We start from the raw sequence: 27642 nt of genomic DNA, 5'->3' as shown, positions 1-27642 counted from the left end.
AAAAAAAAAAAGCAAAGCTATGTAGATAGTTGTAGAGGTGGGATTTAAAAGTTCATCTCTGAGCAGTTCAAAAGAAAAAAAGCAGGAATTGATCCACAAGTTTTAACAAGGTAGTGTTCAACAGCTGTAAAAGCAACTTTCATTTCAAACAGAAAAGGAGAATAACTGCCACTGCAAGACTGTACATCGTTTTGTAAAAATTCAATTACAGAATACCAAAAAAAAAAAAAAAAAAAGGGGCAAAAAGACCAGTTAAACGTTAATAGATCGGTTTATTTGTTCATTTTTCAAACATTCTCTCCACACTCTTCTGGTGCTGCAGCACATAAAGTGACATGCAAACATTCACAACACATTTGTCCTTTAAAAATAACCATACAGCTGTACCATCGTGTTAGATACACACAAGACACATTTCACAACATTCAACGTGTTTAAAAAGAAGAAAAGAAAAAAAAAAAACACACAGGTAGGCATGAAAAATATCAATGTTTAGAACTCATTTTAAAGCAAAAAATATGACTAATAACTATTCATCATTCACCCTTGACCAGGCCATAGTGTTTAAAAGTACAAGAGGACATAAGTCCCCGATTGAAGAGCATGAATGATACATATAATAGAGATCCAAGACCAGCCCGCGAGAAACATTGTGCAGAAACATGTGCAGCTGGAATACTTAAAAAAAAATATATATATATATATATGTATAAATCAAAACTATGACTCCACCAACCACTCAAGTCAACTTCACCTTTGAAATTTGGAAATGAAATGTCATCATCTCATCCTTTCACATAATTAGATATTTGTGTGAAGCTTCGTCACACACACATATCTAGTTGCAAGAGAATTCTTGAGTTCTGGACAGAAATGCGTCTTGTGGAGCCACAGAGATTCGGTTGACCATCAAGACCTAATTAGTGCAATGTTAAAATCCCCCCCGAGGCGTTCCTGAGATTTCATGGGAATGGGATGAAGACATGGAGGGACGGCATGAAAACAGAATGCCTCCAGCAGCCAACTGTTCCATAAAAAAAAACAAAAAAAAAAACAACATAAAACCTGTGACTCACGTCTATTAAAGGATATTAGCTGAGGTTTGTCTGGAAGCTTTCAGATCAGGGGCAGCATGTCGAAACTTAAAAGTGCAAAAATTCACCTACTTACGGGGGAAAAAAAATTCAAATGAGGACAGACGATTATTTAGCGTCCATCTCTGATCGGCTTCAAAGTAAATCATTTGGAGAAATATTAAAGTCGAATGTACAGACCTTCTTAATACAACGCACCACACAGACTAATAATTACAGGATGGTAAGTGACAGTTTCTGATACACACAAACTTGAAGCATTCTACTGTCCAGTCAAAAAACACTGAATGGATTCAGCAAATGAGAAAAATACATTAAAAGCAAGCGCAAAGTGTTACTGTAAGTGGTAACAGACATTTGGCACTGGTTTGAGAGTGGTTACACTGTGCCACCTCATAACACTGGTATGTAATGGTTTGACTGGCTGGAACTGGCTTGTTTAGGACCGAGTTAAGTCTCATTACAGCAACCCCAACTCAAATAATTAAGACTAGATAATGTTTTCCTCTCAAATATGAGCTGGTGCGTTTATTAAAGCGAACACAGGTGACTCTTGTGGCATTCTAGATGTTTGCACAGTGCACGGCTGAAGACCTAAGTAATAAATAATAGGCTTTTTCCTGCTCTTTTCTGGTTCACCAGAATGTGCTCCGTGTGGCCACCGAGCTGTGATTTATAAAAAAAGATTTTCTATGGTTCAATAAGGTATGTGAAGTGCAGTGTATGGCACCAATATATCAGAAGTGTACAACTACTTTTTCTGTTCTGAACAAGCCAGTTCCCATGTCGGCCACTGTAGGACTATGAGTGGTAATGAATCCTGCTGGTTATAAAAGTAAAAGGAATTACTGACTAGTTATTGCTGGCTATTGTTTTGTTTAAATGATATGGAAGACTGGACACAGCTACTGTATAAGCACAACTATAAACCTTCAAGCTTATTTACTCTCAAGTCTGGTACCTGCTGTAAATTCTAATATTTCATAGTACCGATGTAAACGTATCACTGGATCTTCATTTAGGTGGAGGGATAAATTCCAAGCTGACTGACGGATGAGAGGGAGAATGTCCAGCACACTCAACACAAGCCAGCGACACAGGAGTAGTGTCTAACGGAGATTGTCTGAACCTAAACCTGACATCAACTGACATTATCACAAACACACACACACCTCAGCTACCAGCCATAGCCAATTGAGTTCATAAATCATGTACAACGCTCACATGTGCACATGGGATATTTAAAGTAAGTTCTAACGTTCTGATCCTCGAATGTGTTTTAACCTTTGGAATAATAATAATAAACTCCTACACAGACGATGAATCTCACTGATAGAAGACAGTAACTCTCTGGCATTGTCAGAGTCAATAGTGAATGCTCCAAACACAGTCTTTGGTCACTAAAATATAGTTAAGAATGAACATTTCAAGTAACACAGTTAAGAGTCAAAAGAAGCTAGATGAAGCTGCTAACTGCTAATCCCATGTTTACTTGTATGATAGAATAACATTAATCTATGTGATTGTTTGGCTTCCGACTCATTTTTTCCTGTCTGGTTCCATTTTGGCTTGAACGAATGTTGGAGTTGGTTTATTTTAATAGTTTACTGCACATTTTAACATTAAAACTATTCTGCAGTGCTCAGCAACCACTACCGTCTAAAAGAAACAAATCTGTTACGTGGGTGTGTGCATGTGTGTGTCAGTGAAAGTGTCCCATGGCCTCCGCAGCCTTCACTCTCACCACAGGATCTGGATCTTGGAGCAGCATCACCAAACCTGTAAACACACACATACAACGACACAATTAAAACCAAAAAACACTCACAATGACAACTAACAAGAACATGAAGGTTGTGCTTGACATTACCTTTAGTAATGGTGCCCATGTTGAGATGAGAAAGATGCTCCTGTTGAAGATTCCCCAGCAGGAACCCTGATGAGACGACATAATGAGACCAAAGAACATCGCGTGAGAGTGACGGACGTATTGTGATCAGGATGCATGTTTGCTACTAATTTGATACAATAATTGCAGTTAATTTGTTGATTTGGAAGCATGAGAACAAATCAAAACTATAACCAGTGCTTATCGTGTGACTTATGAGTGAAGTTAAGAAGCGCTTCGGTACCTATAAACATGGCAGCTGCTGCTCTGACCTCAGGCCAGTTGCTCTTGAAGAACTGAATGACTGAGATGTGGTAAAAGTTCAGCATACCGGGAAAGTCCTGAATCTACAAACAACAAAAGACACACTGAGCTGAAAACAACCATCAGCTGTTCAAACATACAATGCACTGAATCCGTGTGGGTGATCTTAAAAAAAAAAAAAGAAAAAGAAGAAACCCAAAAGCCGAGACATTTTACTACTAGTATTGTTTATTACACAGGGATGTAAAACTAGTAAGAGCTCAAATGAAGCAAACTGTAAAAACCTAAAAAAAAAAAAAAAATATCAATTCTTTTTTTCATAAGACGGTAGAATTCGGCTGCTTCTCACCAGGTACTTAGTGAGGTCATTGATGAACTCTCCGTAGTGCAAGCTCTTGTCATCGTGCAGGTGGTTCTGAAACATGGTTGTGATCTGCTCTGAGCCCACCACAGGAGCACACACTCGCATTGCATACTTGCAAGCCTGTAATAATGACATGAGCAAGAAAAAATAAATCAAAATCCATGTTTTTTTATTTTAAAGTAAGAAAGAAAAAAAAAGCTTGAGTGCCTTTACTATACCTTGACCACCTGCGGGTTTGGGTCAACCAGATGCAGCAACAGGCTGACCAGAACATTGTGGATCTGGTCTTTGAATACCGCTTCCCCCGAGCCAAACTTGGACAGGTTCCCCATCAGATGGATGGAAGCACAGCGGATATCATCATTCTCCTGGATGAGCAGTCAGATGGTATCATTGTTATTGCACGATTCTTTGTAGTCATTGAGGTCACGGTATTTTTCTAAATTTTTAAATACAAGTCGACTGTTCTTTGTTGGTTCTTGACGATTTTTTTACCCATCATCTGAAAAAGCTGCGCCAGTTTTGACTGACTGACAGGAAGCTTGAGGTTAAGCCTAAAACTCTTAGCTTCATGCACGTTTGATGCTTCATCCTTAGAATAACACACAAATGGATGCTTCGTCTGACAGCTATAAAATGTCTTAAATAACATCTCGACAGTCAACGTACACTTTCCAGAAATGGTTTAATCTTCATGAAGATATAGACCACAAGTAAATGGACATTCTTCTTGTCCAGGTGGAGGAGAACCTTAGACAGTCCAGACATGGCCTCGTGTGTAATCAGCTTACCTGCAGGAGAGCACAGAACTTTTCAAAGGAGCAGCATTTCTGCCAATGAAAATAAATCTAAAATGCCTACAATAAGTGTGAGTACTGAGGTGAAACCTAGAACAAAAAGGGGAATGTAAGCTGTCAAATCTTTGTAAAACCGGATGAGCTCGAGCACATATCACTGTGGCTTCACCTTTGCTGTTCCCTTACCTGGATCATCTTTCTCCTCCATTCCTGAACTCATGGCTGCCAGCAGCTCCTTGGCATATTTATTCACCTTGTACGAAAAGGAAGCGAAAGCTTTGAGTAACCTTACAGCAAGGGTGCATACAATTTCATGTGTGCGCTTTTGTATGTTTGTGGGTACCTTCTCAGGCGATCCCACTGCTATGTTGCCCAGTCCTCGTACAGCCAACATACGAACCGTGGAGCATGGATCTGATATCCTCTCCATCATGTTGTTCATTAAGACATCTATTAGCATCAGCTCAGTCACCACATGATGGTTCAACAGCTGGACTCAGGAAATGACAAAGAACGACTGGTCAGTGCCATACATAATGTATTGATCCATTGTAGTTTAATACTTTTTACAGCTCTATTTAACCTAGGTGACATTAGGGAAAGGCCTTAGTAGCTTAGATATGTTGGGTTGAGGGCGCATGAGATGAATTTGCCTTTTCTCAGTGGTATGCTGTGTTTATCACCTCAGAGAAGAAGGCTGTGACAGTGATCCTCTGACACTCGTAGATGTTGTTGAGGGACGGACACAGACACTCCACGATTGCAGGCAATCTGGGACCAGCATGCTTAGCCATCGCCCTATAGAAAAGACAAACAAATAAAGTTTTACAAGGACATATTTCCAATCGCTGAGCTGAATAAGACATTTAGGATGTGTTGGGATTTTCCAGTAGTTCCCTGTGAAGTGCAGTGCACAGTGTATTCAGTCACTGTAAAACGCCTTCAAAGTGCAGGGGGCAGAAATGCTCAGTTCAAACTGTGACCGTGTGTAAGGAGAAACTAAATAACTCTCGACCAATTCAAACTAAGCTGAATAGCAAGATGACCCATTAGTCATTGAGACTCATTTGAGTGTAAAGAGAGGTTGCTAAACGGTTAACACATGTATTATCATTGTAATCGCTGGTGTAATTATTGATGCGATTTAAGTGTAGGGGTGGGCGAAAAATAAATAAATAAATAGATTCATGTACATATTGCGATTTTTTTATGGGATGATTTTAAAAATTGATTTTTCTCCCGAATCGATTATATTCCGTCATATCTGTGTCCAGAAAAACTTCATAATTTCATTACATTATATTATGTTAAGACTAGCCCACATTTGTGCTTTGTGGACATTTCAATTAATTTTGTAACTGTAAACTTTAAAAAATGCTGTACATGTTAAGTACCTCTTTTTGTCTAAGTTGAAATAAATGTCAGCAGCTGGACTGACTGACACAGACTGATGTGCATTGTTTATGGGAACGACATTCATTCTAGAAGTGTATGGTTCAACTTGTTTGTTTTTTAAGGAGGAAGAAAATTGCAGTTACTGATTATATCGAATCTCAATACTTGTAGAATCGCAATTATCAAGAATCGTGACCGAAGCATATTGTCCCACCCCTATCTAAGGTAGGTAACCTACCTTAGAAAAATAATGAAATAATGACTGCAAAATGAAAACTCAAAAACAAATTCTCTAAAACCTTTAGGAAAATAAACTACAAGCTAAACTGAGTTTGGTTTGGCTAGCTTAGGTGTGGAACAAACAACATTGGCTTCGGATGCTCAACAGCAGCAGTTAACAGATATCTCAGGTGATGTGACCAGCATAATGCATGGAGGGAGTACGGTCTACGGTAGCGACGCTGCACTGTGTCTCAAATAAAGCGGTTTTGTGAAATTAAGTTCCTGTTGCAGACAATTTCTAAGCAGGAAGCAGGAGGTCAAGGGTCCTATCCATGCACACTGTTGAATGGAACACATCTACATTTTGCATCTATATCGTTAGTCAGACAAGGTTTGAGCAAGAGCCAAAAGATAAGCTGGTAGTACTTTAGCATTTTAAACAGTTTAACATCTAATTGGCTTAATGTGTGCGTGTGTCTTTACCTTGCTAATAATGTGATTCCAGTAACGTGTGTACTTTGCTCCTTCATTGCATCCCAAGCATTTTCTTCATCCAGTCTTTTCATCACTTCATCTAACTGAGCTCGTGCTAACAAAATTCTCAGTGCATCAGCTGCTACCCTGAAACAGAAAACATGGAATATGATGGAAACCTTGCTCATACACAAAACTGGTACTTTCTGAAAACCAACACACAGTTTACTGGACATAAAGCAAAGAGGTTTACCCTGCTACATGGATGGAGCCAGCCTGTTTAGCGTTGTTGTCCTTTGGTGCCAAGACTCCGACACTTGCTCCTAGTCTGACAGTGAGACATGAGAAGAGCTGAGGAAACCGACTGACTGCCGGCTCCTGACTCTGACCGTTTAATAACAGCTCTTTGAGACCACATGTCATCTGAAAACAAAAAACACACAGGCACACACATATGTTGACACATAAATCATCTATAATCCACTGAGTAAACCATTTTTTCACAACTGTTACAATAGCAAAACTGAACAAACTGTAGTAACTTCACCTTTGTGGAATTCTTTTAAAGTGGACCTGACTTGGTCATTTCCAATCAGTTCATTTTTAATCTAAATTAGCTTTGCACACTTTCACACAGGCTTTAATAATCCTAACAAATAGTTTGAAGTTAGCTCAGAACGAGTGAGCGCTTTCTCTCAGCGGAAGTCTCTTACTGAGACTGAGAGGATCTGGCTAAACTATCTTCTAATTGGTCGAATTCATGGAGGTTTACTGAGAGGGCGGAAGGGGAATGATGGTGACTTGTGAACGCGACTCATGAACGCGCACTACTACAGTCGTTTGATAAATATGCTCAGTTCCTGCCATTGCTTTTGTAAGAAATTCTGTGTTTCTGAGCAGTTGTAGAAGCAACAAATGGATGTGTTTAATTGTCATTAACACAAAGTACCATTAACCACTTAGCTGCCTTTTCACACAGAGAAGCCATTATGTTTGTGCTCCATTCATATGTCTAATGCTAACACAACATAGACATTTGAAACCATTTCATTCACTGCCTGCAGTTAAGACTTGCGCCCTTTTAGTGGTCAAACAACCTCGACTTTTAGCTTCAGTCTCCCCATAAAGCCAGAGTCAGACTGGTTCTTAGTAACAAAACGGTTCTTTGTGAAGTGTAGAGAACAAAACCGTTCTCAAATTGTGTTGCAGGCCAGGATACAGAAACAGCAGCCACTGATACCGACTCTTTGGGAAAGCTGAAAAGGTTCAACTTGCCCTCAACCAAAAACACAAAGTACCATGCACTGACAAGTACTAGCAGATTACACGTTCATGTGGGGTGATCATTTCAGCTTTTGAAATGCTAGCGGTGGATAATGTGCATGCTGTAGCTCCCACTAGGTGCGAGTAAAAACGGTCTAGAAAAAAAGTGTTGCTGCCAGAGTTTAACACTGCTAGACAAAACGAGTTCCTTTTGCACAAAAACCTGCATATACCTCTTTCTTTTTTTTTTTTTTAAGCTTTAGGTGACACTGCAGATAAACCAGAAAGCATAGTGTGCCATGGGACCTTTAAATTATATACCAAGTGTGAATATCATTGCAGTCAGTGACGAGTCTGTTTGACTTACAGCCAGTGGCTGACTGGTGGCCACCTTTGTTGCCCCTCCCCTCATCATTGACTCCTTCTTGTCTACATAGGGTGCCATGATGACAAGCTTCTCCATCACCATCTCTATGATCTGATTGGCTACAATCGGGTCTGCTCCCAAAGCCATCCACATCTCACTGGTCCAACTACACAAAGAAACAAACAATCTGTATGTTTACACAACGTCCACAAAAACTACTGGCAGCAATAAAAGTGAGACAAACTAAAGAATAGGGTGATTCAATTGATTTAAACATTTTGTGGCCATACTGATTTATACAAATTTCTTATATATACCTGTCATAAGGAAGTGGTTGATGAACAAGTGCATTGATAACAGTCTGTAGATGCTGAGAAGCCAGGATTAGTACCGTCTGGCCCACTGCCACCCTCACCTAAACAATAAAACATTTCTTTAACTTTATTAGTATTTGTGTACAGAAAATAGATAAAAAGACGTTTGTTGGGACCTGTAAAAACAAAGCAAATAAAGCTGGATAATATAGCTCAAACACTGCGAAAGAAGCATCTCAAGGGTTGTTCAAATATGAATGTCTCTACTATTCTATACATGACCAAAAAATTGAAAAACAACAACAACAAAAAACTGCTATTACATAATACATGTTGATAAAGAATAATATGAGAAATGTTACATTATTTATACCTGCTCCTCTGTGACGCTTTGCAGACGTACATGTAGCACCTCTAGCATCTCTGGGACCTACAACACATGATGCAAAGACATAAATTTGGACCTCAGATGCTCCAGCGAAAGTACCATGCAAGTGTGTGTGTGTGTGTGTGTGTGTGTGTGTGTGTATGTGTGTTACCAGGTCTTGCAGTCCGCCTCCTCTGTTTTTCAGCAGAGTATTTAGGATGACTGAAGAAGCTCGGCAGCAGTTTGTTTGACTGTCTGCCAGCCCTTCAAACAACATGAACACCAGCGTCGTCAGCTGTGGCTGAGGCAGACGTTTACTCATCACCTGAAACGAGGAAGGAAAGATTCATTTAAGCACCATTGTACTGGAATAGTTGTTTTTACACCTCTTATCATGAGCAGATTAAAGGCAAGCCGATAGAGAAATAAAGAATTGTTGTAAAGGTTTGTTGATGTGAGCAAAAAGAAACGTTAAACATCTACTTGGCAAAGACACAACGGTGTTTATCATGTTACAATTTAGAACAATTGTTATGCCCACATGTACCTTGGTGAGGTCTGAGCAGGTCTTGTAAAGAACTGTGGAATCAGGGTTTTCTAGTCGATCTTTTAAAGACAGCAGATCTTCAACAGCTTCGTCCTTATAACCCAACGAGAAGCCTAGAAAACAGGACAAATTTAAAACACAAATCAAATCAACTCAGCGTAAACAAAGGTTAAGCTGTGGGCTGTAAAGCTTTCAACAGAGATAATCAATATGACTCGATATATGCTGTGCAACATTTTTTATAGATTAAGATTATATAGTTGCCAACCCCTGCCGCTACCATTTTTAAAGCCCATTATCACAGACTAAAGACCAGGTTTCATCATTGACACGGCTTCACATCAACAAAGCAAGGCTTTCGTCAACAAAAAAGCATTTCCTCGATAGAAAACTTTAAATCCTGAGAGGTTGAGGCCCCATGAGTGTGTTTACCTTCATATTGTTGCTGTATACAAAGTAGTGTGTAGATGCAGTCGACGGCAGCAATGCGCACAGCAGGGTGAGGGTCAGAGCAGCGAGGAGACAGTCGACCCAGCAGAGCTCCAAGGTTGTGAAAACACACCATGTTCTGGACAAGATCCACAGAAAGAAAACACAAAGGTCAGTCAGTTACACCAAGCAAAGCTAAAATATGAGTGTTGTTATCAACACATTTTTTACTTCAGATTGTCAAATCACAGTTTGTTTGTTTTTTTTAACCAAAAACTGTATATTGTGCTGGTGAAGACAAATGATTCTTCAGTTGATAGTGAAGGATTTATTATAATTCATGGTCGAACGGCTATGTTTGATAATATTCACAATATCTGTGTTAGCGTCTCTGTGCACCTTGACGTTCAGGTTATCCAGATAATAAGCCAGTATATGAGCAGTGGCTGCGACAGCCCTCTCTCTCTCGTGGTCCTGTCCAGAACTCAGCCATGATTCAAGGTGCTGCAAATAATACACACCATAGCAGAAAATTCAGCTCACAAAATTCCATCATTACTTTTCAACAGACGTATGAACAATTACTTAAAACACAAGAGGGGGGGGGCAAAGAGAAAAGGGAACACGGTTGTGGAACTGGTGGAGCCTCCCTGACCTTTCTTCCAATCATGACTGAATATAAATGTAGTCCATCCATCTTTAAAGTTTACCATTTTCTAGAAAGATAACGCTTTTGAGGTTCCCTCAAAAGTAGACAGTAGGTTGTTTTGTTTTTCTCAGCACAGAGATGTCATCTAAACAGGCTGACAATAATAGATGCCATTTATAAAAATAATTACTCAAATAGTCAAGTTGACAACTGGGGAAAAATATTCCTATATATAAATGAATGGTATCAAGCTGAAAGATCAGGCCTCACCTTAAAGACACTCTGTAAGCCATCAGGTGTGGCGTCCCTGGCCAGCACACTCTTTAGTAGCTCCTGCAGCGCTGCCAAAGTGTCTTTGTACAATACCTGCAAAGATTAGCCAGATAAGATTAGTTAAAAAGTATTAAAGGTGATGACTTGAAGATGCCATTCACTACGCATTAGTGAAGCAGCACCGATTCTGTGCGCACAGCTCGGCCTGCTCTACATCACCTTTCTCTGCTTTGGGTCAAGTATTTCCTCTTCTTTAGATTTCTCTGGAGTGTGCATCTCGGATGGCAGAGAAAACACACTGTTCACACACACCTTTAGCAGGTCAAAGCTCTCATTCTCACTTAATGAGGGGTCCAGGGGCCTGAGGAACTTATGGTCAAAGAAAAAACAAAAAAAACAAAAAAAAAAAAAAACACTAGAAACCGATCCAGTACAACAGTGATGGCTAATCCAATTCTGCCAGATCCTGGCTTACATCAGTTATATCTGTCCTCTGCTGTGTGACTTTAAGATCCTATAATGTGGCTGCTGTGTTTTTTTTCAAAGGACAGTGTGAATTAGGCCTCTTGAACAAGGAGCTTCATGCCGAGCCTTTTGTACATATTACAAGAAAATGTTCTGTATTCTTTTCTGTAACATGGCACAACGAATGCCATTTGCCTTTGTTTTATCAAAGTGAAGGATACATAAGGTTGGCACAGGTGGTCATCACCAGATGTCGTACTGGGGTCCTCAATGAATCAGCTGGTTCTGATTTGATAAAATCCTGATCAGCAGAGACACAAATGCAGGAAGGGAGATCAGTAAAAATCATTGTCTGCGACTACGCCTTCATAAAGTGCTGTGAAATTACACGGTTGGCTGCTAAATGTTTGATCAAACGACTGACCAGCATCACAGTAATGAGCTCCTGCTTGCGGGAGAAGATGTAGCCTTGTTTCTTCACACACTCGCTGATGGCTTTGGCGATGAGCCCAACACTCTGGATCAAACTTAGCTTCATAGTGAGGTCCTGGATAAGGACAACAGAAAAGTGGTGGTGCACAAAATAAGAGGCAGAAGACAGACAAAGGCTGAGACGAAAAGACACACACACGCAATTCAGGCAAGAGGCACTTTCCAAAGAGTCGCCAATGCAAAGAACAAGGCACACTGCAGCCCCTGCGAGTCTACGCACTGCTACGCCAAAGCAAAGCAAATAATCAATCCCAAGTCACCCAGTTTATCAATCAATTAAAATCAATCCCAAAAATGATATTGTAGATTGATCCTCCATGCCTACGGATGGAAAGAAGATTGAAATCAAAGTTGTGGGATTAGAGATTGTTACTACAGCAAAAAACCATCCACAGGCTCAAAAGCTTCAGATGAGCCTAAAGCCTGGAGACACAAAATGTTAGAGATTAGCAAGAAATTACAAAAGCCCTTCCATACCGAGAGTGAGTCATTGGTAAGAAATTTAAAAACAATCCACCTCTAAGCAACTAAAGACAGAACCAGTGAGTAGAATGTATTGTGAAGGAAATACAGAGCAGGAGACAGATCTGAAAGTGGATTTTTTTTTTTCATTTTTAACACAGTCAGTGTGGAAATTTCCATCTTATAAGCTGCCGCCTTTCAAGCCTTTGTGGGGTAAGTATTTATCATATATTGTGGGTGATGTACCAACTTGAAAAATTATTTTTACTGAGCACAGCTGTGGTCAACTTGCAATACTGGTCCCAACTATTCCATTTCTGAGCAACAAAATGGTAGAAACTTCAATTATCTCCCCATCAGGGTTAGAAGATCAGCCGCTCTGAATCTTTATATAGATGCAGAGAAGCAGAAGCTTGAATACATAGTAGCTTCATTGTGCTTAGGCTCTGTTTTCTTGTCTTGAAGACTTTCAGGTGAGTCTTTGGTGACCCCACCAGAGAGGATCGAATTAAAACAGGAGAGTAAGATGAAAATGACCAAGAAAACGGGAAAGGATAAAAAATAAAACAAATCAAAGAGAATCTCAAAGCCCTTCATTCCAGTAACGATACCTTTGTCTCTACTTTAATCCCGAGAACCTGTATGAAAAAGAAGTGATAGGGTCGTGAGCTCATACAGAAATTATGTGCAATCCTGACTGCTGTAAGATTATGTTGTTAGAGCTAATGTGCTTCTGACTCAACAATGGGGTCTTTTAAATGAATCATCATTTCCTTTATGAATCTTTACTTTTAAATAAAAAAGGAAAAAAAAAAAGTCTACATTATTGTTTCAAGCCAAACTAAGAAATTGCTAATGGAAGCTCACAGTTGGATTATCAGTTGAACTGAGATACCCGTTATGCATCATGTGCTGTTAGGTTGGTACTGAACTAAATCAGTCACATGAGAAAAGTATGATAAGTGACAGCTCAAATTAAGCCCAATTTTAAATTGATATGCTGAATGGGATAAAAGAATTTGAAACAGCTTCACTCTGTAGTTGGGAAAACGAGCTGTAACTACATTACCTAAAAATGTCATGTGCTTGGAGTAGTTTCTACAAATAGTCGCTCACAAGTTGAACTCTAAAAAGTTACAAAGGAAAGTCTATCCAAACCATACTAGGAAACTGACTGGATATTGTGTATCAGCTACAGCAGCAAATAAATGTAAAGAAAGGGTAACATTCAGGTATACAGTAGTGACAGTCAGCAGTTCAAATGGTGGGGGGGTTTAGCCTGCTGCCCATGTTTTGCATTACTGTGAGATAGTGTGGAAATTCTCAGTCTAAGCTGCTGTTCTACATCAAGCGTCTACCATAAAATCCCTGCCTTGTTCTCTTAACCTTTACGTTACCTTGGTATTGAAGTGTTTGCTGATGCAGCGCAGGATGTCCTGATCAATGCGGTTCAGTATCTTTTCTGGAGGTGCGTTCAGAGCCACGTGACCATAGCACAAGATTAATGTGCTCTTTACCTTCTCCACCTCAACATCGTTACGCTCCTGGAAAAGAGCAATAAACAATTAAGCACAGACAAAGCTTTCCTTTGAGATGTTTAATAACAGTTTTGGTACCTTGAGCAGGTTGAAGATGCTCGGGGACTTTTTGAAGGCTTCTGATTTGCCAAACTCATCCAGCTTGGTGAGAGTTCCTTCTAAGTGACTGTTAGCACACAGACCGATGCCCATTGCAACTCCCTGATACACAAAGATAACAGAAATCAAAAGTGGGATCGGAGTATAAGAACAATTTCAAATCAATGACACAGTGATTTTTTTTGTAATGTAAGCTATGTGGGTCAGGTACCTCTCTTTCAACTGCATCATTGTGCCGTGCTGTGAGAAGGATTTCCTGCAGCTGTTTTTTCACAATCTCCTTATTGAAACACTGCTGGAGAGTCATTCCTATGCATCGATACAGGAAGCTCTATATATTGGGGGGGGAGCAAATCACATGACTTAGTGTTATTTGTTCAACAACAAAAATGATCCTAAGTGAATCAAGATGCGATTGAACCTCAAGCCTGACAATTTGATAAAAGGAACATTTTTTTTTTTCTTTCAAAAGAGGACAACACAAATTTGCACAATTACTCAGCAACCATTAGAGTGAAAAAGTCTTCTGCAACTCAACAATGAAGCTTTTTCCAAAATCATTTGTTAGCTGTTGTGTTTTGAGGACAAATAACCTTGGCTGTCCCTAATAGCTAACATTTAAAAATCTTAGTCATACGTACTGCCTTACTGGGGGTGAGGAAAGCTGATACTTTGCCAGGAAGTTATTACAATTACTTGTATTTTCATACATGTTTATTAGATTAGAAGAAATAGAATATCTCAATTCTTCTCTCTTTTACTCAAATCCATGTCCTTGTCTTTGGGCTCTTTGTTCATTAAATTAGCTGCAGCACCTGTCTGATATTTAGGTAATGCACTGATACCGAGTCTCCCTGTCTGTACTGAAATCAGGGGAACAGAGAGGGACTGTCATACACAAAAAGTGATAGTATTTTTCAAATTGTAGCTACATTTTTCAGTAGGGACCTTTTATTAAAAGCAGTAATACAGCCAGATTTTTTTTCGATCCATTCACGATGAACTTAATCCGACGACAGCAACTACAGCCTCCAAAATGTTGCTCAAAAGGTGTATGGTCTTCATTCATAAATCTGACATTTAGAAAGGGCCAGTGAGTTTTAGCTTTTTACATCTGACTGAAAAAAAATACACCTGTCACGTTTGAAAGAAAGACTTCTGTATTTTTGACATTTCAAAGCCAATTAAATCTCATTTGGGTCCAAGGTAATGAAGCTATTAAAAACTTATAAACACCTAATTATGAGGTATTAATAATTTTAGACAAGGCCCTCCGGAGTACATATCCCCTTAAATATATTAAAATAAAGTTTTATGGCTTGGAGTTGAACAATGAGCATAGAAATAATTCACAATCCTAATAATTGTGGGATGGTTAAATGAGAGCACAAGAACCACTGTGAGCAGTGTTTAGTTTAAACATGACTTGCATAAAGTCCTACAGGTATTCAGGCTCATTACGAGATCTTACAGAAGCACTTTTAAATTGGTGGATCAAATAATTCCAGCTGTTAACAAATGACTTACCTTCTCCTCTAATGCATTGTTATATGTGGAGAGGTATCTTGTTGCTTCAGCTGCCAACTGACACACCCACTTGTCATCGTCAACCATTGTCAGGGTTTTAGACAAGAGCTGTGAATGATTTCCATCGCATTCAGATTGACAATCCACAAATTCCAGACTCATGTAGGCATTTTCAAAGGAACAACTGAAGCATAATCTCTGGATAAAGATGCCTCTGTCATGTCTAAATCTACATAAACAGCCAAATCGTTTCGTCTCTGCACACATAAAATTAAATGCTATTTTGAACACATTACTTATTTATATATATATATATATTCACAGAATAGCACACCTTCAGCAGCTTTTCATCCCACTGGTTCTTATCCAGACTCTCTGCCGTCGACTCTGGTAAGAACAACAACAACAGGGTGTTCTACAAATGCCGATTTGGGTATAAACTCGGTTACAAAAGAAAAGCTACTCTTTTACTTAAGCCTTCACCTCGCAAGAATAAATATTTGAAAAGATAATTTCCTTACCCTCTAGAACAGAGAGCAGAGGAGGCATCTCTTTCTCCCAGAGTACCTCTGTATTGGGGTGGATGTTGTTGCTGAGGATTTGGAGAAGCGAGAGGGAGGGAGCTCCGTGACATCTGTTGCTGAAAGGGAATGCTGCATTGACCTTGAACAAATCAACACAAACCAAGACATATATACATTTAGTCAGATACCATACATGAATGATAGACATCATTTATACAGTATCCATTAAAGGAAAAAACAACAGCAGTAAAACAATACGACTTTAGCTGTATAATGGGTTGCTGTTTTCTTTGCTCTGTGCTGACCATTAAATCAGTTAAACGTATCAAAACTGTGACTGAAACAGAGGGAAAAGAGAAGAAAATCCGGCTTGAAAGCCGATTAACTACATAAATATTGCATGTGCAGTTGAAGATTATTTAACAAGATAAATAAACATTGCAAACAGTTTTTTTAAATTTGATTTTAATCCATTCCACCAGACAGTGATTACACAGGTGGTTTATGGAGCTTTTATTCTGCACAGTAGATGCAAAAGGAAAAGCTGTTCATCTGCTGCTACTAGCAGAGTGGCTGATATTTGGGTTTGGTTTTACATGAAGCCACCAAAGTTTATCTTTAAGTAATATGTGAATTCACTTACCAGCAGTCTGATCATTAGTGTTTGAGGAGATGGCAGATTGACTGATGGAGAGAGATGAGAAACTTAACATGAAATTAATCATTCAGAACAAGAGGAATGTTAATACATACATTTCAATGATGGAAAAATAGCATTACAAATTATTTTTTCTGTGAGCTGTGAAATCCACTCCAACGTAGACCTGCAGATTAGATTACTTTCACACTTCTAAATAATGAACTGGTCCAGCAAACGAGTGCACCAACCTTCCTGAGTAAAGTCTATGTGGAAGCTGGGCTCCTGGTTATTTTTCTTCTTGTTCCCCAGCACTATAAGACTTTTACAGAGAGGAGTAGTTGCATTGCTGTACTGTGAGGGTGTTACATAGTACAGCAGCTTGGGCCATAATACCTTCAAAACAGAAACAAAAAATATATGTCAAGTGTCTCAGCAATTAAAATCCATTTACAAATGAGACAGGCAGACAGCCTGGTAGACAAGCAAACATTTACGTCAGCAAGTCGCCCAACTGTGGTGGTCAGGAGATGAAGGGTGTTGTCACACATTGTCCTTAATGCCTCATTAGTCACCTCCTCTGGATCAATGGGCCTCTGGCCTCGCTAGAGACAAACAGTTAGGAGCAGAGATTGGAATATAAATGTTACTGTTCACATTGTCAGTAATGCAGAACACTAAAATCTGACGAAACTCCATCTTGATCAGGGAGATTTGCAGAGAAATGTCTGCAACTTCTTTAATTAGGGAAGTTTGGAGACTTCAGCAGAGATAAAACACCTGTATACTCAGCTACAGCCCTGAGTTATTTTTGCTTTACATTACCATGCTGTAGCATGTGTCTGCTTGCATATTTGTTTTCCATTTTTGCTTTGGTTGATTAGAAAATGACTCTTCCGTTTACCGTTACCTTTCTGTGTCCCACATATACATATTAACAAAACTTTATCTATCAAGCAATTCCACACAAATTGGAAAATGAAAAAGAGAAAAAAATAAGAAATAAACAAAAGACATTTTACCTGGTATGTGTTAGGTAAAGCACAGTTCTGTACTATGAATCTAACCAGTAACTCCCCTCCTTCTAATTCCAGGTAGCCATGATGAGCCATTGCACTGATTACTTGGATCACACGCTTCTTCACCTAGCAAACAGAAATATACTGAGTCAGATATTTTGATAAGTAAAAAAGTACACAATTATCTATACAACTCGCATATTGAGAAAAAAAATCTAAAACAAAAAACACTAAAAGAAAGACTTAAATAAAAGTGTGTTCACACTTGTGTTACCTTGTTACTGTGGTCAGCCATTGGCTGTCTGATGCTAGCCAGGATCAACAGCTTTTTGCTCTCCATTGTAGAAGCTGTAACACACAAACACAGATAAAAAGGTGAAAAAATGTAGGAACTAGATCATATAAAACAATATCATCCAATATGTGAGTACAGTCACAAATAAAGGTTTATGTGGTCGATCAGAAAAGGTATATACTGGGTCAGTTATTGTATTTGCTCACTGGAGGAGTTGATGAGGTGACGAAGTACAGCCAGGGAGCCCAACCTGCTCCGTTCATTACTGTTCTCCAACCTCTGAAGAACAAACATTACCAGCCTGTCTGGGAACGAGTTAGCTAGAGGGAGAAGAGTGGAAGTATTTAAAAAAAAGGATTCAAAATTAAACATTCACAAGTTGCCATAAAAATAGTCTGAAATTAATGAAAAGCCAAAATGTGAAAAACAAGTAGGACAAGGGGAGAGGGGGAGTGTCACAGTTAACGTAATTATCTTGAGTAGGAGATGAGTCCAAAATACTAATACATGACCTCATTACAGGACTTGTGACTCCATAGAACTGCAACAGATAGAGCAGCCTGGTGCTGTTGGACAAAGTGTTTGTACGCTTGGCTTGGTTTTCACATATCTTTTTTATACGACTGCAGACGGGTAGAATAAATAAATAAATTGGTACCAAGCAAACTGAAGCAGCGCAGGACCTCATTGTGATTCTTGACAGTAAAGGAGTCACTGTAATCTACATGGGCAGACACCTGGGGGAGCCAAGAGACAAGGGAAACATTACATAGTTTTCTGTAAGAGTATTAAAGATTTAATGCGCACATCGTTGGAAAAAGAATGCCATTCAAACAGTAGATTATGTTCAGTCACATATAGTCTCACTGTAACTTCCCGACTTAGTTTTATATATTAACAAACAGAAATATCGTAGCATAAATTGTGTCTTAGGACAAAACATCTTTTATGGACATTTTCAAAGTGTAATAACATGTTTTCAGGCAGTGCTTAAAATATTAAGCATGGCTGTTTATTGCAGCAGGAGGAATAAAAGTTAGAGCTGTAACGGGTTCAGGTGTCGCAACATTTTGGTGAGATACTCTTCCCCTGCAGGCAACCTGAGATCACACACACACACACACACAAGATGTTGTGGTAAAGTGTTGCAACCAGGCCTGGAATTTTGTCATTTTAGGGGCAAGGCCACTTGGCCTTTTGAGTTGTCAATTTTTTAAGGGCACAAAAGGCCAAAAGCCAGGGCACCAAGGCCATAAATTAAAACAATGATTTAACATATGATATGGAGTGACTACGATTGTATATGCATTTACAATACTTTCATATATACTTATTAAGCATTTAATCTACACCAAATTGCAATTAAACAATATTTTTATTAAAACTACACAGGATTCTTATAGCACAGACATGTTTGGCTCACTGTGAGACTGTGGTAGTGGGCCTACGTTGAAAGGACGTCACTTACAATGTAAGTGAATGGCAGTTGCTATGCTAAGCTAACTAAGCTAGTTCTGGCCAGTGGGTGTAATGTATTTTTTTGTGGACAGTTTAGGCATGCCACAAGACATGTGAATGGGTATTTTGATTGCGTTTTGAAAATGGGGCGATATCATTTATATCCACTAGCCACAGACAGATGAGACCCACTGAATTCATTTGATCAATTTATTAACTAAAGCTTTAAATTAATTTTACAGTGAAATTGGGAATGTACATCCAATTAAAATAATTACAATAATTACACTTATGTACATACAAAACTTATTCTAACATTTCATTACTCCTCAACCCTCACAGACTATTCAGGGTCACATTTTTTGTACATAAAAAAAATAACTTTGAAACTGACCTATATTAATGTGAACCCTGAATCTACAAAAATGGAAATATTTACAACTTTCTAACCATGTTTTAGTGCAGATAATGCACAAAATTAAACACAAAACTATGTGCAGAGACTAATTATGGAATTATGGATACTGTGAAATGCTTAAACATCGTCCGAGCTCTCTGAACTGTCTTCGGATCCATCTAAATCAGTTCCATTTTTCCCTTTTCTCACAAAGTGTGGCCGGCGTGTGCGCAAACTGTCACCATGCCAGATTCAATATATTCAAAATGCACCGCTGATTTTTATTTTTTTTTCTCCACCAGATGCTCATTGATCATTGAAGCCGTGTCAGAAAAGAGGCAGACTGCTAAACCGCAAAACTTAGTCAGAGAGGGCATCAAGGCCACTGTGGCCTTATGGCAGATATAATTTTCAAGGGCACAAGGCCAAAGTGGGAGGGCCATGGCCCTCGTGGCCCTCGTGAAATTCCTGCCTTGGTTGCAACACTCAAGCGTTGTGCAAAGTGTCAGCTTAGTCACAAGTTCATAAAAACATTTGACTACAGTGACTTTGTCATTTGACATAACAAACGGAACAGTCTAGTCCACTAACCCAGTCACAGACGAATGGTTTCAAACTCACCCAAAATAAAAGTAAAACATCCTTCTACAACACCCTGTAATACCTCTACACCAACATATGACCCAGATCCTTGACCATCACTTCACCGTGAAACACAGAATTCAGTTAGACTTTTACAGTATTCTACACCTTTATATCTTATTATGAGTGTCTGTATCATGTATTAGACATTTGGTTAACTTCAGTAAAGCGGCAGTATCCAAGTCATGATGTTCTTAAAGCGTACCTGCTGATGCAGTGCGACGAGAAGACCGTCCAGTTGTGTCTCCAGCACCCTGCTGCCCATGTTGACAGATGCATCAAGGACTTGGCATAAGCTCTGATCAGATCAAAGACATATACTGCTCAACCTCACGTATCAGCCAAATGTTTTTAAACCAAAAGCATTGTTCAGTTATGTGAGAACTGATAGAAATAACAGAAGCACAACACATAGTAGCTTAGAGATGAAAGGAGAGTGATGGTCTTCTCCATCTTTACACAAATTATCCACATAGCAAACCCAGACCAAACAGACCACTGCACTGATGAGCTATAGTGTACCCACCTTGCTAATTACATAGTGCTCGTTGTTTTTCTTGTACAGGGCCAAGATGGCTGGGATGATTCTTGGAATCTGCTCCTCCAGTTTTTCGCTGGCCATCAGATGACACATAGAACCCACTGCCTCAGCCACTGTCATCCTCAGCTGAAAGAAACAACAACATGCAAGATATGAGGTGCAAGACATGAAAGAGACTTGATGACGTGCTACAGAATAAGTGGCTTTAATATCTAGGTGTGTACAGACAGAACAAGTCTAAAGGGGAGCGCCGGGCATTGAAACAGCTTAAAATGGTAACTCCAGGAAAGATTCAAACCCCAACACGACGCATCGCCAGTTTTGAGAGGGTTCATTTCGGTCAGACTATCATGTTTTCATGCATTTCAAAAGTTTTGCAAATGTGCTTCGTGAAAGTTCTGCCACCATACAAGTATAGAGTCTGCAGAAACTTCTTAATGTGAATGTTGTTCGAGTGAACCAAAATGATCTGTAATGAGCACCACGGTGTCCTCTATTATGCAGCATTACATCACAGTGGTGTAACTGTTAGGCTCAGGGGACACAGTTTAATAGAGACTCAAAACAAACACTGCTTACAAGATACTAATGTTCATGAGGAATTAGAATTCTCTATAAGTTTCTCATTCTGAACATAGAAACTAATGATTTCAGTTTTGGAAACGAAAGCGATCTGCAGTGGGGAAACTCAAAATGTCAAACTTAAAAAAAAAAAAGGCCATCTACTTATTCAACTTGTTTGAATACTGGATGAACACGTGACTTCAGGCCAATTATATATCGCGTCTGGATGTTGGTGTTTCAAACCATCTTGCTCATCCAATTATCAGCCTGCTGTGACTTTACCTTGAGCTCCCTGCTTTGTAACCAGGTATTGAAGAGGACGTCAAAAGCAGCGTAGATTTCACTGGAAAAGGTGTCTTTTCTGACTGTGGGATCTGGAGCTTTGTCCAGGTTGGCCAAGTACTCCAAAATGCTGTCGCTGAAATGACACAGGGCTGACAGGAGAGAAGCAAAACAGGGAAAATGAGGAAAAACGGGAAATTATCATTCAAACAAAAGAGGAAGGAGAATTTGCAAATACTGAAGTTGCACTTTTGTTTTCTTTGTCGACTACCCTTACAAATGATATATTGCAATATTACTGAAATTCATTCAAGTAAATTCTTGTTATGGAAAAGAAAAAGAAAAAAAAAAAGACAAATATCCACAGGTAATGTTTTAGTTTTCATGGAAGCATGTTGGAAGGTTCTTACCAGAAGAAAATACCCACTTCATGTTGTCCTGTTTGGCCATGCCCAACATGGGCAGCATGGTGCCCAGAATAGCATTCAGGAATGGTACCATCCCATAAACTAGACACCAAGAGAGAGAACTTGATTAATTGCAATTAATTAATCTACTTACACAGTTACATCTTCTCTAAAGTAAGGTAGCTTACACGTTTGGTTTTTTTAACCGCCATTTTGTTTTATTTTTTCCTTTTGTTTTTACACACACACACACATTTACTGAAATAACCATATGAAAAAATGGCATCCTAAAATCATAGTACATCTCAAAAGAGTTTAAACAGACTTCAGAGCTGGTCATTCAGATGTAGCCACAAAAGACAGAAGCGGAAACCAAAGAGATGCCTGGGGTGGTTCTGACAGCATCATTTACTCTTTAACTCTTGGAATCTCTTCAGACTGTTTTTGTCTGTGGCTAAAAGGACGGGACAAACACTAAGAATCAACAACATTCAAACAATAACACGTGAAAGGCGAGATCTGGCAAGAAGTGGCTTGATATGATAATATGAGTGCATAAGGCAGTACTTTGGCATCGGTAGTGTCTTCTTCTTTGTTTTCTAAGTAAACGAAATGTTTTGCCTGCACATGCCACTTCTAAACAGGTTAAACAGGTTCAGGTTTTTCCCCAACAGTCACTCAATACTTACCTTGTGACCAAAAGGCCCAACTCTGGTATATGCTCGTTTTTTGGCTTTGTTTGCGTGCGGAACTACAGATTATATTTCCAGAGTTGGGAAATTTTCTTAAGTGTAACAAAAAAAAACAAATGAAAAAAAAAAAGAAGAAAAAAAAAGACAGAAGTCCAAAGAAATTAATTTCAGCGTCATCACTGACCAACTTCACTCTATTTATAAAATATAAGCATATCTGGAATTGGATATTAAAAACACACAAAAACAAATTGGTCTACAGAAATGTGTTACATCACCTTTTTAATCATTTGAAAACTGAGGAAACTAACGGTTGCCATTTCACAAGTGCAACGCGTGTTCATTCCCACGAATTACTAGATATCAGCTGCTCGGTGTCAATGAAACCACACAGTTTTAAAGTCATGCAGAATGTGGTCTGACTTTTACCTTCTGAAATAACCACTTAACCTCCCGTTAGAAAAGATGTCATATTGATAACAGCATACGTCTCCCCAAAACTCCAATGTATGTATGCCTCTGTATCAATAGCATCTTCCAACATATGCAAGTCATCCACACCACAGGCACTGATGCGCCCCATACCGTCACAAACACTTGGAACAGCCTGTACAGTCTTTTTAAACTTTGGCACATACTGTAGAACCTAACATCCATTTTTTGTAGAAACACCGGAAGCGTGTACTGATCTGACCACATAACACATGTCCACTGTGTTATTTCTGCGCAGAGTTGATACAGGATTTTGTTTAGCATGTGTCATACAGTTTCAGGTTACAATTACGGATGCAGTGTTGGTCTGTGTCGAGTTAAAGTTTTTTTTCCAAGATATTGCTGCGCACACGTGGCTACACCGATCGTGGTGGCATGATTTGTTTCTCGTGCAGTGCCACCTGAGGGCTTGAAGGTCACGCACTTCCAACAGTGGATTCAGTCCTTGGCCTTTTTCTTACTCACTACCTCCACTGATGCCCAATCCTGGCACCCCCACCTGTCAGCAGTTGATCTGCTAATTGCACAATCTTCCAGAACTATGTTCACACGCTGCCTCCCTTCCAACTTCTTTTGAATGTGTTGCTGGTATCAAAATTAGCCTTTTTTTTTTAACATGTTTTAAATACAATGAGGTTTATCAGTGAAGACACTAAAAAATGATTTCCTTTGTACTTGTGTCTTTTACATAAACGCTGCAAATTATAGGATAAAGTTTTTGCTCTACTTTAGAAAAAATAAAAACTTTCCTGGTTTGTACTTTCTTACCATTTGAGTCAGAGAGGTTGGCTAGAGTTTGGACCACAAAGAAGTGAGGTAGGATTCCTGGCTGAAACTTGCTTAGTATCTCCTCCATGATGTCATTGATATACTTGTTTCCCACAGCAACCAAGATATTACTGGCTGCCTGCTGCCAGTCAGGGATGACCTCCTGAGTCAACCAGGGGCAAAGAACAAAGGTCAAATATCAGGATGAGACTGTAAATTTGAAGATTCAAACAGAAGGAGCTGTGCCACCTTATCCAAAACTAAATGATCCAATGTGCGTTTTCTCTTCTAAATAAAAATTAAGAAGTAGGGTAACATCATTTTACCTTTGATCGGGTCATTTCATCTGAGGCCAAAGAGATAATACTCTTTATTCTGGGAGCACTGATCTCCTCTATCCTGGAGCTGACAATAAGCTCAATAGTCTGAAGTATCACAACTCTGTGGCTCACTACCAACTTCAGGAGGAAGAGAAAATTGAGAAAAGGAGGAAAATTATGAAAGGGATGAAATAGGAAAAGACAAAACAACATGCAGTTAAAAATAACACAGCAAAGTGGAACACATCTCAAAAATGGTACAGCCTTTATTCATCTGCAACATAACGTTGTGAACCTACTGCTTCCTGTTTAAATGTTAGAAACTGATTCTCAGACAGAAAAACACAGAAAAGGACTTCTCGAGTGTTATATTGCTGATATTTCAAGACATTTCCTCAGTGCCATATTGTAATCAAATGATCAATCAAATGAGTCAGTGGATGAGAGAATAAGAGGATAGTGCAGCATTATATACAGCATATACAGTCACAAGCAGTTACACAGCTTAACGATCTAAGCTTGCTTTTAGAATTCAAAACCAATTTGTGATCATTTTCACTTTATTTTCACTTTTAATTAGAGCAAACATAAAACAAAAGGAAAATACTTTTAGAACAATAATTGCTAAATCTTTTGCTCAAAAAGAAAGAAAAATATTAAAAATTGTAATTCATTTCACAAATCGAACTTTTCAACTTTGCAGCTGTCAGAGAAAGTAAGTTCTTGTTTGTTTGTTTTTTGACGGTTTGAAACCATGGTTACCGTGACATTGGGCAGCATAAATAACTGTTTCTCTGTCTCTCTTTAGTGTTTCCCCGAGGTATCTCTGTGACAGAAAAATCACATATATAAACTTATTTGCATGTTATTTAGTACAAATGTTGACCTCGTGAGGTGTATTCCAGGAAAGAGGTTTAGAGAAAATCAAATCTTTTGGTTTATCATTCAAGAAAACATACTATAATGTCTGATTAAATAACCATGGTGACATGGTGATTCTTGCCCTTTTAGTGTGAAGCAGCTGTCTGATACAGCTTCAGTTCCTCATTCATCCAACTCACATCAAAACCACACACAGAGTCCATTAACTTGCAGAAGTTAAGATCGAAGTCGTGGTTAGAAAGTCATTCCTAGGGAAGTTACCTTCAACATAACTGCTTTTGTGATCAAAGCACAGAGAAAGTAGATATCACTGGACACTCAACCTGAACTCTGAATAATATCTGTACATTGTCCTGAATTAGACTCTGACTCATGGACATTAAATTCACTTAAACATTTACTTTACATGGCTGGGGTACTCACAGTTGGAAAATAAAATACTTTAGACACACATGACAGGGATAAATAAACCATCATTAATTAACACTGCACTGATAAAACATTTTTGTCATACCACATTACATCTGAAATGAAGCGATCATTTGTGAGTGAGGATGATTATGGAGCAGCTGAATTAACTTTTAATATTCTACAACTGGACTAAATGTACTTTAAAAGAGTTTTTAAATGTTAGTAGACACAAGAGTTTAATGGCACTGCCAGTATTTGCATTGCTTATCAATCTATGAGAACTAAAGTATTTGCTCTCTGCTTGGTTCTGTGCTGCGGGACAACTGATAACAGCAGCAGCCACGGGTTACCACATTATGTTTCATAAGGAACCCTGGAGTTTCAAACACTAAATTTGAAATGATTCATTTGTAGTGTGAGGTTTTACCTTGGGATGTTTCAGGAGGTAATCCTGACATATAGCTAACACTCGGTCTGGCTGCTGTTTTCCAAGAGTCAACACGGACTTTCTGACTTGCTCCTGGACTTCTGCGTCTTTATCGTTGGCTGCATCCAGCAGAGCCAGAGTCACCTCTACAGGACCACACAGAATTAACATAAAGAACAGAGAACATAAAGTTAAAAAAAAACATAAGCTGGTCGGTTATTTAGACACCTGTGAGGCAAAGCGATTCAACACGCATGGTCAATCATTAAGAAGAGGAAAAGACTCACGTTCCACATCAGTGTCATCCATGTTGGACAGGAAGACGACTGGCTTCCCGGAGCCAGTGAGCAAGGATGGACACGGGCTTTATGGAGCAAAATATAACAGACATTATCAGAAAGTAGTGCTACTTCAAGTTGACATTTTCTAATTCAAATTAAGCCATTTATGTTGGCATTCCCTCATCATTTTACAAATTGAGTTGTGTTGTCTTGGGATATTTCAAACGTTCTGATCGAAAAAATGCCGCACACTCATAAACGCCATGTGACGTTTCCATTAACCTATAGTTTGCGTGGCAGCGTTGAGCAAAATCATTGAGACACCACTAACACTATTACTGAGTAGTGGCTGCAAGCTTTCGCAGTTGGTTTAAATTAACTGAGCTGACTGTCACACCAGTTTTCTACCACTAACTGGTTCACATCATCATCAACTAAAAATATAAATAGCAAACGCATTCAGACATTTCTAAGGTTTTGGTAAACGAAAAAAACATGACACTAAAGACACACACACTTTGCAGTGGTAACTAACTTAAACAGACGAGATAACGTCGTTGGGGTTCAGGTTTATCGTTTTACCAATTAGTTTTTGACTCGCTTCGGTGGTTATGCTGATGCAGCGAGCTAACCAATTTGAAAAACGCTAGCATGCTAAACTAGCAACCGCTGCTACGGAAGAACCGCTAGCCTCCTCAATAAGGAAAAACCACCTTGCTAATAAGGCTAATTCAGGTTTACTAACACACCAGCGTCTTGTGAGCGTCCAACAAGCAATAACTTCTTACCACAAGGCTACTTCTCGTCCTGGTTCGCGGGACAGGCAATGTCACAGTTACAGTTTGCAGTGTGAGTGAGTGGCTGCAGGTGTAAACACGCCTGGTCATGTGCTTCTTGTCAGCAGGAACGCATCAGGCTAAGAGGGGGCGTTCCCACCGCACAGCACTGAGTCACATAGAGCTGCTTCAACACGGCTGCGGTCAGGAATCACACCTGCTGCGGTTTATGGATCCAGGACTCAGGACTGGAATCACATCGATGATTCTCCTGGGGATTAAAAATCAGCCAATGTCAAATAATGTTTAAAACTGCGTTAAGTTCATGTTTGTGTTTGAATACATACAAAATATGTGTTTAGTTTCTGTGAGGGTTTAGTGCTCGCTCTTTATGCGTATTGTACCATAAACGGTTTATGGTGGAAACAGCAGCTGACAAATTTCCAAATGAGCAGCCAAAATCTTATTTACATAATTTGAAACATGTACATCGTCTAAATACAGAACTATTTAATTGTGCTTGTATATTTCTAAACT

General features: G+C 39.1%; 1 protein-coding gene across 2 annotated transcripts; it reads right to left on the bottom strand.

The window, feature by feature from the left end:
- Positions 1–252: 252 nt before the first annotated feature.
- On the bottom strand, positions 253–27215 carry mroh1 (maestro heat-like repeat family member 1). Of its 2 annotated transcripts, XM_075465020.1 has the most exons (45): positions 27118–27215; positions 26336–26412; positions 26049–26194; positions 24335–24466; positions 24009–24171; positions 22060–22158; positions 21650–21801; positions 20789–20929; positions 20468–20560; positions 18424–18502; positions 17972–18085; positions 17745–17818; positions 17474–17596; positions 16949–17056; positions 16703–16847; positions 16458–16498; positions 15812–15953; positions 15625–15677; positions 15291–15398; positions 13975–14094; positions 13743–13865; positions 13524–13670; positions 12738–12764; positions 11597–11719; positions 11394–11473; positions 10927–11068; positions 10705–10800; positions 10185–10289; positions 9789–9924; positions 9357–9469; positions 8982–9134; positions 8816–8872; positions 8446–8543; positions 8129–8294; positions 6752–6921; positions 6508–6645; positions 5091–5205; positions 4751–4897; positions 4594–4660; positions 4280–4401; positions 3829–3978; positions 3596–3730; positions 3227–3329; positions 2965–3030; positions 253–2873 (listed from the first exon to the last, which is right to left on the bottom strand). In XM_075465020.1, the coding sequence occupies exons 2-45, from the start codon at positions 26355–26357 to the stop codon at positions 2797–2799; spliced, it is 4911 nt and encodes a 1636-aa protein (XP_075321135.1). In that variant the 5' UTR covers positions 26358–26412; positions 27118–27215; the 3' UTR covers positions 253–2796. The 2 variants fall into 2 exon arrangements, with proteins under 2 accessions (XP_075321135.1, XP_075321136.1); XM_075465021.1 differs by lacking the exon at positions 12738–12764.
- Positions 27216–27642: the final 427 nt, after the last annotated feature.

Source organism: Odontesthes bonariensis, chromosome 5 (assembly GCF_027942865.1).
Source record: "Odontesthes bonariensis isolate fOdoBon6 chromosome 5, fOdoBon6.hap1, whole genome shotgun sequence".
Classification (NCBI taxonomy): Eukaryota; Metazoa; Chordata; class Actinopteri; order Atheriniformes; family Atherinopsidae; genus Odontesthes; species Odontesthes bonariensis.
The sequence above is the reverse complement of the archived record's forward strand: the minus strand, read 5'-3'. Positions and strand labels throughout refer to the sequence as shown.